This window comes from Trachymyrmex cornetzi, unplaced genomic scaffold (assembly GCF_001594075.2).
Source record: "Trachymyrmex cornetzi isolate Tcor2-1 unplaced genomic scaffold, Tcor1.1 scaffold412, whole genome shotgun sequence".
Lineage (NCBI taxonomy): Eukaryota > Metazoa > Arthropoda > Insecta > Hymenoptera > Formicidae > Trachymyrmex > Trachymyrmex cornetzi.
Window position 1 is genome coordinate 1,005,812 of NW_017298876.1, and position 16,160 is coordinate 1,021,971.

Consider the following 16,160-nt stretch of genomic DNA (forward strand, 5'->3'; position numbering starts at 1 on the left):
CCCCCCCCCCCTCTCCCCACTCCCTCAGCGCTGTTTACTAATAGCAACGGTAGTGGTGATTCGATAGTGGTGATTCTTGTAAAAAGAGATAACCTCATTGACGACCATTCAGTAGAAGATAATATTTCGTGCGATACCATTAAATTAGTCTCGATAATCCCCCCATTAGTTATACCTCATGAAATAACCGATCCTAAGATACCAGTACCAATTTCTTAAGCTTATAGATTTCTTTCGAAGGAGAGTTTACGCGCTTGTCTGTTCGAGAAAGGTCGTTTCGCCTCTGCCAAGACACCAGATATTTATTCCGTATTTATGCGACGAGCTTGCTGAAATTTTTGAAAGTCGTAAAAGACCGCGCACGTGCACCGTCATAAAATATACCGCAGTGGCATAAAACATGTAACATGTGTAATGTACGCGATATACAACATGTTCTCACCTTCAAACCACTTCACAATTTTGAAAATGTCAACCTATATTCCAACCGCAACGTTTATTGTTGAATGTGGCTGTCTAATTTCCATTTTATGTTAATATTGAAGAGTAAGACGAATAGTTTAGTTTTGAGAAGTATATTTAATATTAACTCTAGAACACACGTCACCACGTACAAAATCCAATAAAGTCTAGTTTTTAGAAAATACAATGAAATATTAACAATAATTCTTTTAGAAAAGAATTTTTATGTAAAAATTTGTTAGTAATGATCCATAAAAATCATATTTTCTCTTTTAAAGAAAAATCATACTTTTTCTTCCAATGCAGAATTCTTTCTGAATTTGAATTTAAAAGCGACTTTTTGTTAGTAAGCATTAATAGTGAATATTAAATGTTATATTAATAAATATATATCTCAAAATATGAAAGAATTGTTCTCCACAAGGGATGATTATATTTCTGTTTGCGAAGAGTGCGAATTTGGATAAGAATGCAATCTTAAAAAGAATTTATATGTTAATTTGTTAGAAGTTTTATCACACTGAAGAGGACCTGTTGTAAAAAGGTCGAAACGTCTGTACGTATTTTGTATGTATTGTTGCGTTAATGCTATCTTAGGGTAAACATATAAACATTATATTGCTCGAACATCAAGCGTGGCCTCTTTGCCTTGTTTTATATTTTGACTTTATAAAAGAATTATTCAAGAAAAATTTAAGATTAATTTTTCTTTTTTTTTAAAACTTAAAATTCTTACTGTTTCAATATTTACTTGAATAAAAAATAATTAATATTTTTAAAAATATTCTCGTATTTAATTTTTGTAATTGAGAGAGAGAGAGAGAGAGAGAGAGATTTGGAAATATCTTATACAAACGCATATAATATCAGAATAACGATATTAATCTTGGACACCTTTCTATCTTATTACTGTCACAAACACGCGATTTGTCTAAACCTCATTGGATCTCGTCCAATAATACCCCGAAATTTAGCATATACGTTTTCGTACGTTCTAACATATCTTTGCAGAATTTTGCATATATAGGCCAATAAATCATTTTGGATGCATTGCATATTCTGCAAAAACAACATGCATCACTGTAGTGCTAGTTAAAAACATTTTTTTATTATTGCCATCAGCGTTGAAGCAGTTTATCATTTTGATACGTCATTAAATTAAAATTAAACATGCAATTAGGCGCTGTAATACGAATAATATAATGTATCTAAAAACGAATTTGAGAGAGAAATTAATTTTGTGTTTGCATGAAACTACAATCTATGTAGATATAAATTATAAATTATGAATTTCAAGGTGTTTTAATTCTGTAATTAATACTAATTAATATTAATGTGTAAAAGTAACATATACATGTATTTTTATTGACATCTAAGTGGTTTGACACACTGTCTTTAAACATAATAACGTTTTAATTAATTTAAAATATTAGTAATTATATTTTTAGTAAACTTATTTTAATATATGACGCTGTATTTAACTCATTCAAAGTATTTTAGAATTAATAAATTTTAATATTACCTTTTAATAATCATTGTATGTATACACACATTGTATGTATATAAATAACACGCACGTAATTTCCTCTATCTCTCATTTTCTAAATCCTGATATTATTGTATAATTTGTGAACGCAACAGTGATATCTGATATCGTATCTGACATTGAAACTGAACTCGCTTGTATTAATCACAAGAAAGCAGTGCGATTGCAAAGTCAGTGAAAATTCGAACCGACAAGTCAACTGAGTGCAAGGGATTCTCTTTCGTTCATGAGAGAGTCGCGATTCTAGAAGCTACATGCGACAGAGACATGTTTACCCACACATCTCCTTGGAAAGGTCACTTCCGTATGTTCCAGAAGCGGAGAAAGCTTCCATCTTGCCAGTGGCTACTCCCGTCATTTAGTACGACAAGCCTCTTAATGGGATCCTGCCAAGACCTGCATACGCAAGGGAACTTGGATTTCCCTCCTTCCAAATAGGACATTGCAGAGAGAATTTACGCAATTTGGCTTAATTGTTGAATTAAACTACATTTCTATGTCTACATTATTCATCTGTCTACACTACTCATATTTATGTCATGTTTTTTTTATATTTCACAAAATGGTACATATATAATATCGCAATAAAGATTTAAGTGTAGACATAGAAATGTGATTTAATTCAACAATTAAGTCAAATTGCGTAAATTCTGTCCGCAATGTCCTATTTGGAAGGAGGGAAATCCAAGTTCTCTTGCGTATGCAGGTCCTGGCAGGATCCCATTAAGAGGCTTGTCGTACTAAATGACGGGAGTAGCCACTGGCAAGATGGAAGCTTTCTCCGCTTCTGGAACATACGGACTATTTTTATATTTTAATATCGAAATCTCTTAATATAATTTAAGTTATAAATACATAGCTAAAGATAAATTAAAATACGTGAAATCTTTATATTAATTAATAATTAACTTAATTTTAATTAATAATAATATAAAAAATTCTGGAAAATATAAATATTGAGTTGCAATAGTAAACTCGTATTTTTTTACAAATCGCGAACTCCCAGTCGTAAAAATAGTCTCGGTAACATCAATATCGCCGATGGATTAATGGATGAGCCGGATTCGAAGATTCGATATTTGCCACTTCGTTTCGTCAGCATAGTTGTCCTATTCTTGGAAGAAAAATTCTCGGTAGAACAAACGGCACGAAAGCAAATCGATATAGGCCGGGAGAAGAGAAACAGCGCAAATGAAAGTAGTGAAACTTTTAATCGGGTTACGTGAAATTTGCGATGATGAAATTTTTATCTCTATCACCGTTGGCGTTTGCGCCATAAGTTTTAACCGCTATAGGTCTTGACACAAGTGTTTTGTTTGCACATCGCAAACTCGCGATTGTTCAAGATGAAATTTTAGAACAATTTCATGTTTTTATGAATGTTTCAAGTAAGAATTCAGAGCGTGAACATGAGACACATTAATTAAACGTAGGTATTGGATTTTATAGCACGAAATTCGAATTGCTCGTCAAAGCAACGTAGGAGATAATCAAGTTAATCAAGCGCGAAATAAGTTTTTAACATTTTCAATTTCTGAAAATAGTGAGTGCAACGCTGGACATTCTCACAATTCCAAATATATCATTAAAATTTTTCATTAAAATTAGGTGAATTTTGTGTAGAATATTCTTTGTATGTACCATATGTTTTTTATTATACTTAAAATATGTAGATATCCATAATTCCTTCGTATTCTATATTGTCATTAGAATGTGTATTACATAATTAAAAAAAAAAAATTAAGGCACATATGTCTATTTTCTATTCCAATGACATAATTTTCTTCGATTTACGGTACTACTGTATTTTCCTTACGTTTGCTTGGACATGGGAAGCCATCCAGATTCTATTGTATTTTCGCGACGATAATTTTCACGTCCATTGCATTAGTATAAAGCAAGAAAGATGAATACAAACCTAGGAGATTTCTCACACGCGGCGAAAGAATTCAAAGAGAGGGAATTGCATAAATCATTAGTGGAGTAAAAGCTATTCAAATTCCATTCAAATTTTCTTGAAGATAAGCAAGGATTATTAATGGGGCTGCGTTCAGCAGAGAAAGTAGCTTTGCAACTGTTGTAAAATTCTTCAATATGATTGGTCTTGCCCTTAGTTTCTCATTGGATCTAAATGTATAAACCAATCATATTCAAGAATTTTACAACAGTTACAAAGCTGCTTTTTCTGCTGAACGCAGCTATTGTTTTATAGATATAAGGAAATAGATAAAATACAAGAAAAATAGAATTGTATTATCTATTTTCATTTATATATAATTAAAAGGTGACTTTTAATTTAACAGTTTGTAATATATCGTTTTACAAAAAAAATCCGTAGCATATAATTAATTGCTTTTTTTAATTTTTATGCTATCCACAAGAAAGTTATTAAAAGAAAGTGCCACTCTTACAAAAGTTTTTCCAGCACGACAGAAAGCACCTGCAAACTTCTTGAATATCTACGTTCGTGAAATTCATTTCTTTTGCAACGTAAAATTTGAAGTTTAATTCAACTTCTCGACGCAAGATTATGGCAACTATTAATTTGATTATAGCGCGGAATATAGAATACGAAGACATTGCGAATTTTGACCAACTTGCAAGTTTCCAAGGTACAGTCTACATCTTTAATATTCACCGGTTAATCTCCGAAATGCACAATAATGTGTATGTATAGGAACGATAATATGATAATATATTTCGCACCAAATATTATTATACATTTAACAATAATACACGAAAGATTTCTGTTATATTATGTAATATTACTAAAATTTGGATAATTACAGAAAATATTCAAAATATCCTGCTACTTACATAATTTTCAATATGAAATAAGATATATTTACACAATAAAAACAAATTTACATAATTTTTCTGGAATTACATAATTTCTATAAAATTGCATAATTTTTTATATTTACAGGACTAATCATGTAATCTATTCTACATCTATTGTATGTGTAAATTTACGAAATTTTTTACAGTGTAAATGGCTTGTGTTGTATCGTGTCCAATCATGTGCAAAGTAACGATAAAGTAACTGTAAAATTTGTTACCGTTACCAAAAAAATGTAACTTCGTTATCGTTACAGTTACCAAAGAAAAAAAGTAACGCAGTTACTAGTAAAGTTACCAAAACAGTAACTTGGAACTATAACTTCGTTACAAGTTACGAGTTACTTCTATTCCCTGGTTAAATACACATAGTCTTGTTAGGCGCTAGTGGATTACCATATGTAATAACATGCAAAATAATGTCGAGATTAAAATGTTTATTTTTGAAGACATAAATTTATGTAAAAAACTCGGAAATATAAACTAAAAAATATTATTAGTATCGCGAAACAAATTAGAGGGACGTTCCCAGTAAAATATCTACTTAAAGCTGCGACTGCTAATTATTGTTTCTGTATGAGACGCAAATTATGAAGTAATTGTTATGCAAAGAATTATGTTTCATAAAATATCAATACTCTCTAGTTCTACGATTAATATCGTAAATATGATATTGATATTAATATTAATTCTAAGCAAATTCATTTTAATAACTTACAGCGAATTTATTAAATGTCATGTGTACATATTCTAAAAAGGACATCATTTCATTGTCGGTAAATTGCCGCTTAATGATATTATAAAACCGCTGAGTATATTGGAATAGCCTTCTTGAGAAACTCGAGTAAATCGTGAAGTGTTGGAGGAGACTCTCTCGCGAATATCAAAGTTGCAGAGGCACTTTACGATTCGTCGAGTAAAATTTCGTTGTATTGCATTACGTTTGATTTATCTTTACAGTCGCGAGGGAATCGAACATGTTATAGCTATACCGAAACTTTCGTTTCGTAGCCGCAAAGTATGCAATAGTCATATTTTACGCGGTAAAACCGTGAACTGTCGGAATACTTGAAAATTTAAAATCTATTTATGCATAGTGCGACATTATGTCCTCGCAGGAACTCCCTCTCCCTCTATTATGCAAACGCTATTAAAACTTTCACGCAATTTAGAAAAACTGTAACAAAATTACGATGTCGTCAAGGGAAAAATTAAAATATATTTAAGAATTCATGCAAAATTTTAAAGAAGAGACAAAAAGAAAAACCTTTATATTGTTAATGAATTGATGAGATACAAGAATTATATAATAAAATAAATTATAATGTAATTATAAATTTCAATGTATTGATAATGTATAATAGCAGATATTTTTGCGTTAGATACAAATATAGTTTCAGACGAATTGATTAAATCAATATTGACAATCGAAATAATATCTTGATAAATTAAAAAATTGATTTTCGACTTAGAGAAATATAGTTATAATATTCGCTTGAGATCTGATTACTGCAGATTGATATGAATTGATTGACAATAACTATTTTGCATTTTTTATAATTCATTTATTCGTATTACGTGGTCACGATTGCAATAATATTCGCGGAAAACATCTTGTAATAAAAGTGCTTTAAGAAGGTACTACCTCGGAAGGTAAACTTTAAGGACATATCTGAAAAAGGTATAATAGTCAACACGTAAATCCTTTGCCATATACCGGAAAATAATATACGACGACATAAAGAACATTATTTGTGCAATTAATTCGTCGTGGTGCAGATGCATTCACGGTTGGTATTCCGATGATAGTATTGCAATTAACTTTTAATATAACCGTTATCAAATCAGTAATAATCTTGATACCGATTAAGATTATTAGTGGCAAGTGATAAAAAAGATGTTAATATTACTTTACGCGCGATACCAATTGTAATAAATTTTATTATGACAAAATCGATTTCGTCTTGCCTAGAGATCTTATATAGTTATAACAAAGTCTGGTTACGAGGAATTTTAAAATTCTACGAGTCTCTCTCTCTCTCTCTCTCGAGAGAGAGAGAAATACTCTAACTTATATATACGTATATTACTTTACTCAATAATTTTAATTGAAGTTATAGAGTGAGAGTGAAGTTAAAGTGAGGTGGCATGTACGTAAGGAAGAAGTATGTACTCTTTTCTTTCGTAGGATTTTAATAAAAAAAATCGTGAAACTGTGTTATAGAATCCCTAGTCTTGCTCCAGGAACTTATTATTAAAAACGCGAGATACAACTTTATGCGTAAAACTAACATTCTTTGCGCTACTGTTAATTAGATTTCGTGGAAAGTCAAGCTCGAGGTGAAAAGCGTCAAGATTTTTTCTCTTGTGTAATTCTTCTGGGAGCATCGCTTTCAACGTTGCTATGTTCTACCGGTGACAATTAATGCTCGAAATATATCTTTGAGTAGAAATTTGCGCTAACGATTCACGGTCCACTTTCCATGAGCTCGTTAAATCCTCTTTCACACTTCACCCTCTGTCTTATAATTTCACCTTCGCCTTCGATGATTTTTCAAAGCCGTCAGAAAAAAAGCGTTCGTGAAGTCATTAAAGCGATCTTGAAGGATGCGCTCTTTAATTCTGGCGCAGAGCAAGTAAATTTACTTCTATAAAAGAAAAAAAAGAGAGAAATGAATTTTTATTATTTATTATATCTGTTTTTGTAAATTGTGTCTATAGTAGTTGTATAAAGAAGTCTGCATAAATTCTAAAGAATATTGAAAAATATTCTTAAAATTTTTTCTTAATATTTCGAGCTTTTGTCGAATTTCTGAGGTCTAAAGTTCTTTAACGTTATTTTCAATTACGTCTTTCTTGACTTATGATTTTTCAATCCTTTCCAGTTCGACATCTAGAAAATTCAAACATTCGACTTGCAAATCGATTGAAAGGGAAATTTCGTTTTCTTGGAAGGCACCCATCGAACATTCAATGTTTTATTAAGAACTAATTGTAAACTATCGATGAGAAAATGGATACATTCAGGGAGCTGCAAAATGTTAAGAATCATCTGAAGATGGCTTAATAAAAAGCCAAAACATGTAATGTCTATACATATGTTTTTCTAAATTTTTTATTAAATCTTATTTTATTTTATTAATGTGACACCTACATTTATTAACAATTTTTTGACTTTTATACGTCCTTTATAATATTTATTTAAACAAATGCTGCTACCTAAAGTATTAAATAAATGTTGTTAGCTTGATCACTTTAAAACGATACGGGAATATAAAAAAATATACAATATATATGTATATATAAATACCTTTTTTACCAGCAGAAAGTGTCCATTAATTTTATTTTTCTAATTTGTATCCAAAGTTTGAAAAAAAAAAACTAATTTTTACCCCTATAGGAGTCGAACTTCTCAGAGAGAAAGATATAGAAGAGTTTATATTTATATTATATAAATATAAACTCTTCTATATCTTTCTCTCTGAGAAGTTCGACTCCTATAGGGGTAAAAATTAGTTTTTTTTTATATAAAACTTTTCACACACACACGCATCCTGTATAAGTACTTTAAATATGTTTAATAATATGATTTGTGTGTGCGTGCGTGTGTGTGTGAAAAGTTTTATTGAGAAAGAGGGAGAGATGCAGAGATTATATAAATTATAAACGGAATTTATTTATACAATATAACGACCGATACTTCATAACACAATAAAACTTTGCATAAATCATTCTAAAATCTTAAAGTACTTATACAAAAATTAAGATTTTTGTTATTATTTTTTAAATTTTAGTACAATAAAAAATAATAACAAATAAAAAGGTACAATATAAATATATTATGTTGTTTAATAGAAATAGAATGATACAAACACAAATTTTATATGTATATAATTTATTTAGTATAATTATAAAGTATAAGTATTAACATATTTTCAACCATAATGTATTTCTTTCTCCCATACCTCGGTTGTAATATATACCCTGTGAGCAATCTATAAGCAATTCTAATAGCTTCTTTCTGAGTACTCTAGAGGGCACGTAGATTCAATTCTAATTTCTTCATCTGCGCTGTAATATGAAGATTTTGTCTCACCCCCCTCCCCCTCGTTGATTATTTATTTTCCCAAAAATATACTAAAAACTACCGCGTTTATATGACTTACAAACTCTTGCATTCTATATCGAATGGATTCAGCCATGTTTTACCGTTCGTTGCTTCAATTGTTTAGTATACATCTTTAATTTTCCTAAAGGTTTCTACTGTTTCTACTATCTGCAATTTTCTTTTAAAAGTTTCTTCTATTTGAGTTCTCGTCTTCCCTCGTGTCTCCGGTAACGCCATTATTACAAAAAAAGTGCCAATAATGGACATTATACAATAAAAGTAAAAGGTGGCATTTCTGTTTTGCGTTACCATCATTGGATATAATTGTATGATGATGCAGTTACATGAATTGGCGATAGTAGTGGTAAGTGACCCGAGAACATTTATGTACTTAGTAGGATACAATTCTCCAATCATGGACCAAGGCACCATAAGAAATCCGAAAGATCCGAATCCCTGCGATTTATCGATTAATTGTGAATTCTAGCTATATATATAGTAGATATATTAATAAATTTTTTTTCAAGAACCTCTTTGAAGAAGTTATAATATCAAGAAGTTAATAAAATTCAAAATTCAATCTTTATATTGAAGTTAAACTTATATCAAATCATTATCATAACTATAACTTTCTTAAAATATTAAACAAGAAATTATAAATTTTTTGAAAATCTTATTTCCTTACCACATAGAAAAGGATGCAAACGAGGGGTACAACCGAAACGCCTGTGTCCTCAAAAAATTGCAGATACATTGTTAAAGCGCTCAAAGAAATTGATACACCGATACCGGATACAATTGAAATAGTTCGACGACCAATCCTGAAATTAAAATAATTTATTATAGAATTTTTACGAAACATTTCCAGTGCCAAACATATCTGATAAAAATTCTGTGAGTCGAAATTTGTATCAAATTTTTAGTTAATTTGTCATTAAACATATTAATATTACATTTTGAATATCTCATAAATGCTCCTTGTATATAGCTCAAAATTATAAAAACTCTGTAAAGTTCGAGACGCGTACAATATAATAATTATTTAACATTGAAATATAATTTTTCATAATATTGAATTGTTCGTTAATTCCTTGGCCTTTTTAATCTTTTTAACTTTAATAATAAAATATTTCGCGTGAATGCGTGCGTGCGTGAAGAATAGAGCTTTTGTCACCTTTAAGTCGACTTACAATCGACTAAAACATAGTCAACTAATAGCCAGCAAATAGTAATCTCATATAGTCGACTCATAATCAACTGTTGAAAGTCGACTTTAAATCAACTGGGAACAATCGGCTTTAAGTCGACTAAAACATAATTGACTAATAACCAGCAAATAGTCAACTCATAATCGACTACATGCCGACTGGAAAAAATCGACTATAGGCCGACAAATAGTTACTCGTGTTGTGTGGGAGTTATTTTCCTCCTATCTCTAACCGTTCTCGAGAAAAACTTGACCTTTTTATCAGACATACCCTGTATATATGTATACAATATATTTATATACAATATGTACGCTCTAATTATATACGTATATATATGATTAAAACTTTTATGTGGCTAAAAATAAAGTAACGATATAAGTAGCTAGTGAAATTGTTACCATTATCCCAAAAATGTAACTGTGTCACCAAGAACGTTACTTATTATTAGAAGAAATTGTAACATTGTTATCCATTCGTTATCGAAAAAAGTATAACTTTTAACGGTATCAACGTTACGAAGTAACAAGTTATTTGCCAACCTTGCTTATTACTAATTTTAGTAAAGATAACGGTTACGTTTACATTACATTTTAAAATTAGTAACGCGAGTTACATTTTACAAAAAGTAACAGTAACGGAAATGTGTTACTTTTATGAAGTAACGTTTCCAACCCTGAATAAATGTTTGACAATTATTGTATTGTAATAACATGACCTACGGATTAATCATAAAAGTCTTAATAAAAAATATCTAACTAACAATATTCGTTAAGTTTAAAATCAATAAAATTACTTATTACATCAAATCCGCGCTTATTCTTGTTCTTAATGCTGCAATTTATTTCTATTATTAATAATTCTTATTGCAATTGATATTGCCTTTTATGCATTTTTGCATAACATGAGTATATTATATCATATGATGATTGCGAACTGTACACGAAAAATGTAGCAAAGGAAATAGTTACCTCATACTGCAAAATGTAGTTACCATATTGCCTACTAATTGAACTACTCCTACTATGACTGTGATGAAGAAGGGGTCTATTGTGATATCGATTCTCTCAATCATATCGACAGCATAAGTAGTAATCACATATAATCCACTAAATTGTTGCCAAAGAAAGTAGAGATTTAATATCACAAACGGCTTCCATACTTCTGGTAAAAGTGTTGTTCTTTGGATACGCTTGAGCTTATTTCTCATATTCCAGTTCAAAGATGACCCCTTTTCGGCCTCTGTATTTAAAACGACATCTGGTTGACAATTTCTTGGCATTTCATAATTATTTGCCATTTTGTTGCAATTCCTCATTTCGGCAAATTCTTTTTGGAACTCTACCGTTTCCTGACGCAGACCACGGATTCGAAGTAGAGAGATCCGAGCTGCCTCCTTTCTGTTTTTTAAAAGCAACCACTCAGGACTCTCACGGATGAAAAAAATATTGCATAACAGAAACAATATCGAAAGTATGATAAAAAATGCGGCTATCAGTCTCCAATTGTTCTAAAATAATATAAATTTATTTAATGAAATATAATATAACTGTATAATCGTTTGCGCATTATGACTTCAAATAAAGAATTTAGTTCGACATCTATTATACACGCTATATTATTGTGGACGTAAAATCAGATTATTAACGACAGGATGCTGATTTACAGTCGACCATTAAGTGACCGTTTTATACCAGATTTGTGGTTTTTATCTTGTTATATTAGTTGATCCGTTTATTGTAAATAAGTTCATGTAACATTGAAGATGACCCGATCGGACTCGAAATGACGTCTGTTTTAGTTCTTGATAATTATATTGCTTTCTTTTATTGTTATGTTTTAGTTCTTGATAATTATATCGCTTTCTTTTATTTGCTATTTATATTGTTATTTGATTCGTAGCCTTTCTCAACATGTATTTTTAATTTATATTAATTGAATCATATTACACGATGGGTTAAAACTGTATAAATTAATATGTATTAGTTATATTGTAACTGTTTCAATTTTTACGAAAATACATAAAAATTTAGAAACGGGTTTTAACACATCCATTATTCTATATCAGATAAAATTTAATGCATGTAATTAATTAAAATTTTTAATTGACAATATATTTTAAGTTATTTTTCATTTTCTCGTTATTAAAAATTACTTACTTTTTTTATATCTATAAAATTATTGGAAGCAACATAATATTTTTACCTGTGCAACAAATCCTAGACAATAGACGACTAGAACTCCAACAGAAAGTGATGTATTCGGAGTAGTTGTAATTATTTCTCTCCATGAAGGTATAGAGATTTCTGCTAAATAAATTTCAATAGAAGAAGAGCTAAGACCCATGGCAATTCCTGAAAATTTGTAAAGCATTTCTAATTAATACGAATTAATCTTGTTTGTCTGATAAGCAAACAGCCAGCTTGGAGAAAATTCTATTTCTCCTTTTTCACATTAATAAAAACTTCGATTCACAAAATTGATAAAACTTGCATGCATATTATACTCTTTCAACAATTTAATTAATTAATGAGTAATCTTCTAGATTTTCTAGACACAATAAATCGATCAAAAGAATAATGATATAACAATGTATCTTTCTTTTTTGTTTATGTACACTCACCAGCAGAAAGGTTGCGACATTTTTTCGATGGATTTTGGAATTCATTGTCAGTTTTGCTTGTAAAACATTGAACGTAACTGGATAGACCCATAAATAAGAACCAATCGCGCGGTGAGCAAGCCACATTATAAAATTGGGCAAGACCCATCGAAAAAAAATTGTTGCAACCTTTCTTTTCTTCCGAGTATATACATACTATACTACCACCAATACTATTATCAACATCTCACGCACATATACACATAAATTTTCGTATAACAATAACGTTTTAATTAGACGTGTAGTCCAATTTTAGAACTACAATTTATTTCTTCATGCAAACTACTAGTCTGTGGAATATTATTTCGTAAGTATACAAATTGCATAGTTTTTATATGAAGTAAATGCTGTTACGACGTGACTGGAGCATCATATTAGACTAAGAAGTAAAGATTTTTATTTCGAAATTTTTTGTCGTTTTCAACATAAACTCTTCCTCATTGAGACGTATTGATGTGTATACCTTAATCTTGGAAAATGATTTTCGAATCAGTAAAAGAGAAAAAAAGTAATTGTTATATAAAAATTATATGGTTTAGTCGATAATATAGACGACTTTAGAATCCCCTTGAGGGGATGCTGGAGTTACCAACGGAACGTCATTTCGTATTTCTCAAACCAGTTCGTTTTTTTTTATACAGAATAAATAATCCTTCTTCATAATGAAAAAAAAAACGTAAATATCTTTGAAAAAGTACAAACCGGTATAAAAAATCCACTAAAAATTATAAATTACTGTTTTCTGTACCATGTAGGTTCTTCCTTCACATATAAGGGAAAATCCTGTAGTACCAACCACCGTAATCATCATCTTTCTATAGTTATCATTTTCGCAAAGCAAAAGGTCGACTAAAAGATATATTTTCGTATTGCCGAAAAGACAGCATGAAAAAGATATCTTTTCGTTATTTTGGTACTTTTTATCACTCATTCGCGAGCAGTACGCGAAATCGCCACCAGATGGACGTGATGGAATTCAGTTTCTCGTGTTTGAAAATCATACAGGACAAAATAACAGGTGCAGATTATGAGAAATTTTACTCGTGTTCTAATGAACATTAAAAAAATATTTTTTTGTAATCGAGTTCCCAAAGAGGACTATGATGAAAGATAATGACTCTTGCACATAGGACATGGCAAACATTGCAGGAAATGGGACGTATACTGTCAGTCATGCAATTTTATTTCGTTTTGTGTAAAAATTAATTTAGAAATTCGATGTTATTAAACGTTATATTGTATCAAAATATAAAAATTAAAAGTATTAAAGACGACTAAAAGATATCCAAAGAAGTCATCCTTCAGTTATCATATGGATAAGATTATAAAGATGATTAGCAGTGCGACATCTGTCGTACTTTTAATCATCTTTTCATTGACTATATTCTTTCACTAAAAAATATCTATGACAATTTAGTCGTTTTTTAGTCATTTTTTGGACGACTTTGTGTTCTCTGGGCATACATACATATGTACGTGATTTTTTAAATATTACAATTTAAGAGTTAAAAACCTTACTTACAGGTTGGTCGGTATTACGCAACAGCAAGGTTGGGAACGTATCATACCCTGTGTATCATAACATAGGTATTCTACATATGATACTGAAGTATGATATCATTTCACTTTCATACGTTTATGTATTATACGTCACATAACCTCATTTTTTAATCCGATGATCTTATTTAGATGCTTTGGACTGGCAAAACAAATTTACATTTTAATGCGATATCAACAATTTCAAATACGACAATATGTAATTATGAAAATTAATTAGAAAATTATGGCGTAATCAGATTATATGTACTTTCAAATTAAACTCAGATTAATGACGTCACTACTTGCTTTGGTAAAAAGTTATCACATGTCAACACAGATTTATAATCTCACTTTGAAGTGAGTTTACGAGACGATCACTAAAGCACACGGTCTCGATCTTGTGCAGATTATGGGTAAAAACTCAGTTGGATCTCACTTGTCAGAATGCAAAAGGAACGCGCATTCAGCTGAGTTATGAGGTCACAAGTGAGAATTATCTGAGAATTGGTGTAAATGAAAAGCAGCTATTTTGTGAGCGTAAATCGCACTAGACGTCCTAAAATCTAATCGTTATCCTGCAATAATTTTTCGCAATAATTTATCGTCAGTCAAAGTGGATCAATTTTTGTCCAAAATTTGTCTATGCCATAATTTTTTTAAGCTATATATATATATATATATATAAAACCTCAATTCCATGAATTTCTCACCTGTTAATGCTCTACCGATAAAGAGCTGTATCACATTATAACTACTCGCAATCAAAATCCATCCTAAAGAAAAGTTTATACCGCATACTATCATGGTACATCGTCTTCCATAGTTCATGGTAATAAGGCATAAAAGGCAACCGATGATTTGGGTGATAGATACAATAGAAGCTAGACAAAAATTTTTCCAATATGTGCAAATGAGTGCATTTTACAAACAATACTTTTCTATTTTATAAAAATATTTCATTATTTTTTAAAAGCTATGCATATGATACATATGATAAAACTTCATCATTTTTTCTATTTGTGTTTACATATAAATTTATGCAATATAACAATAAGAGCATATGCAAAGATTATTTATTCTTGTTATTAGCAGTTATAATTCAAATATTGTGTATGGCAGAGACACAATAAGTGTAATAACGGTTATTACTGTTAATAAAAGTATATTTTGTAGTAAATAAATAATACTGGTGTTAAAACAATTACCAAATAAAGGTTCTTCCATTTTATTTAAAGTTATCGATGACATATTACTTTTCAATACCGGAAGTACTACAGAGGAGTATCCCATAGCGGCTCCTGTATTAATTTGAGTCAAGTTGCAAATAATGATGTGAAGAAGCTACGACAAATTATATGCATAGAAATTAGATATTAAATACGATATTATTATCGTCTTTATTTTTGTTATGTCAAAATGCATTATCCTTTTTCTTATTTAAAATTTTAGAAGTTTAATTTCACGGCATTTTAATAAAAAATTCTTTCATAGAAATGTTGTCTTAACTCACGTTAAAATTAAAAAAAATCTTCGCTTTTTTCTTTTTATTAAATATGTTTAAATACTTATTATTTTTATTGAACATGTTTAAATGGATTACGTACCAAAAAAAGCACTTCTCTTCGCACATTCAATCGTAGATACATTTTTATATTTACCGTATTGTCACTGCCTCGTAAAAATTTTGCGAAAAACACAAAGTATTTTTATTATTATTATTTATGTCCTAATTCAACTATAATCCATAAGATTACAGCATAAATAATTTATTAGACAATTCCTGAACATTTCATTAAGAAT

At 29.9% G+C, this 16,160-nt stretch overlaps 1 protein-coding gene across 1 annotated transcript; it reads right to left on the bottom strand.

Annotated features, from left to right (window-relative positions):
• Positions 1–8,834: 8,834 nt before the first annotated feature.
• LOC108764309 (facilitated trehalose transporter Tret1) lies at positions 8,835–16,006 on the bottom strand. Its single transcript, XM_018512460.1, has 7 exons — positions 15,965–16,006; positions 15,566–15,701; positions 15,071–15,241; positions 12,365–12,513; positions 11,131–11,669; positions 9,640–9,775; positions 8,835–9,410 (listed from the first exon to the last, which is right to left on the bottom strand). The coding sequence occupies exons 1-7, from the start codon at positions 16,004–16,006 to the stop codon at positions 9,075–9,077; spliced, it is 1,509 nt and encodes a 502-aa protein (XP_018367962.1). The 3' UTR covers positions 8,835–9,074.
• Positions 16,007–16,160: the final 154 nt, after the last annotated feature.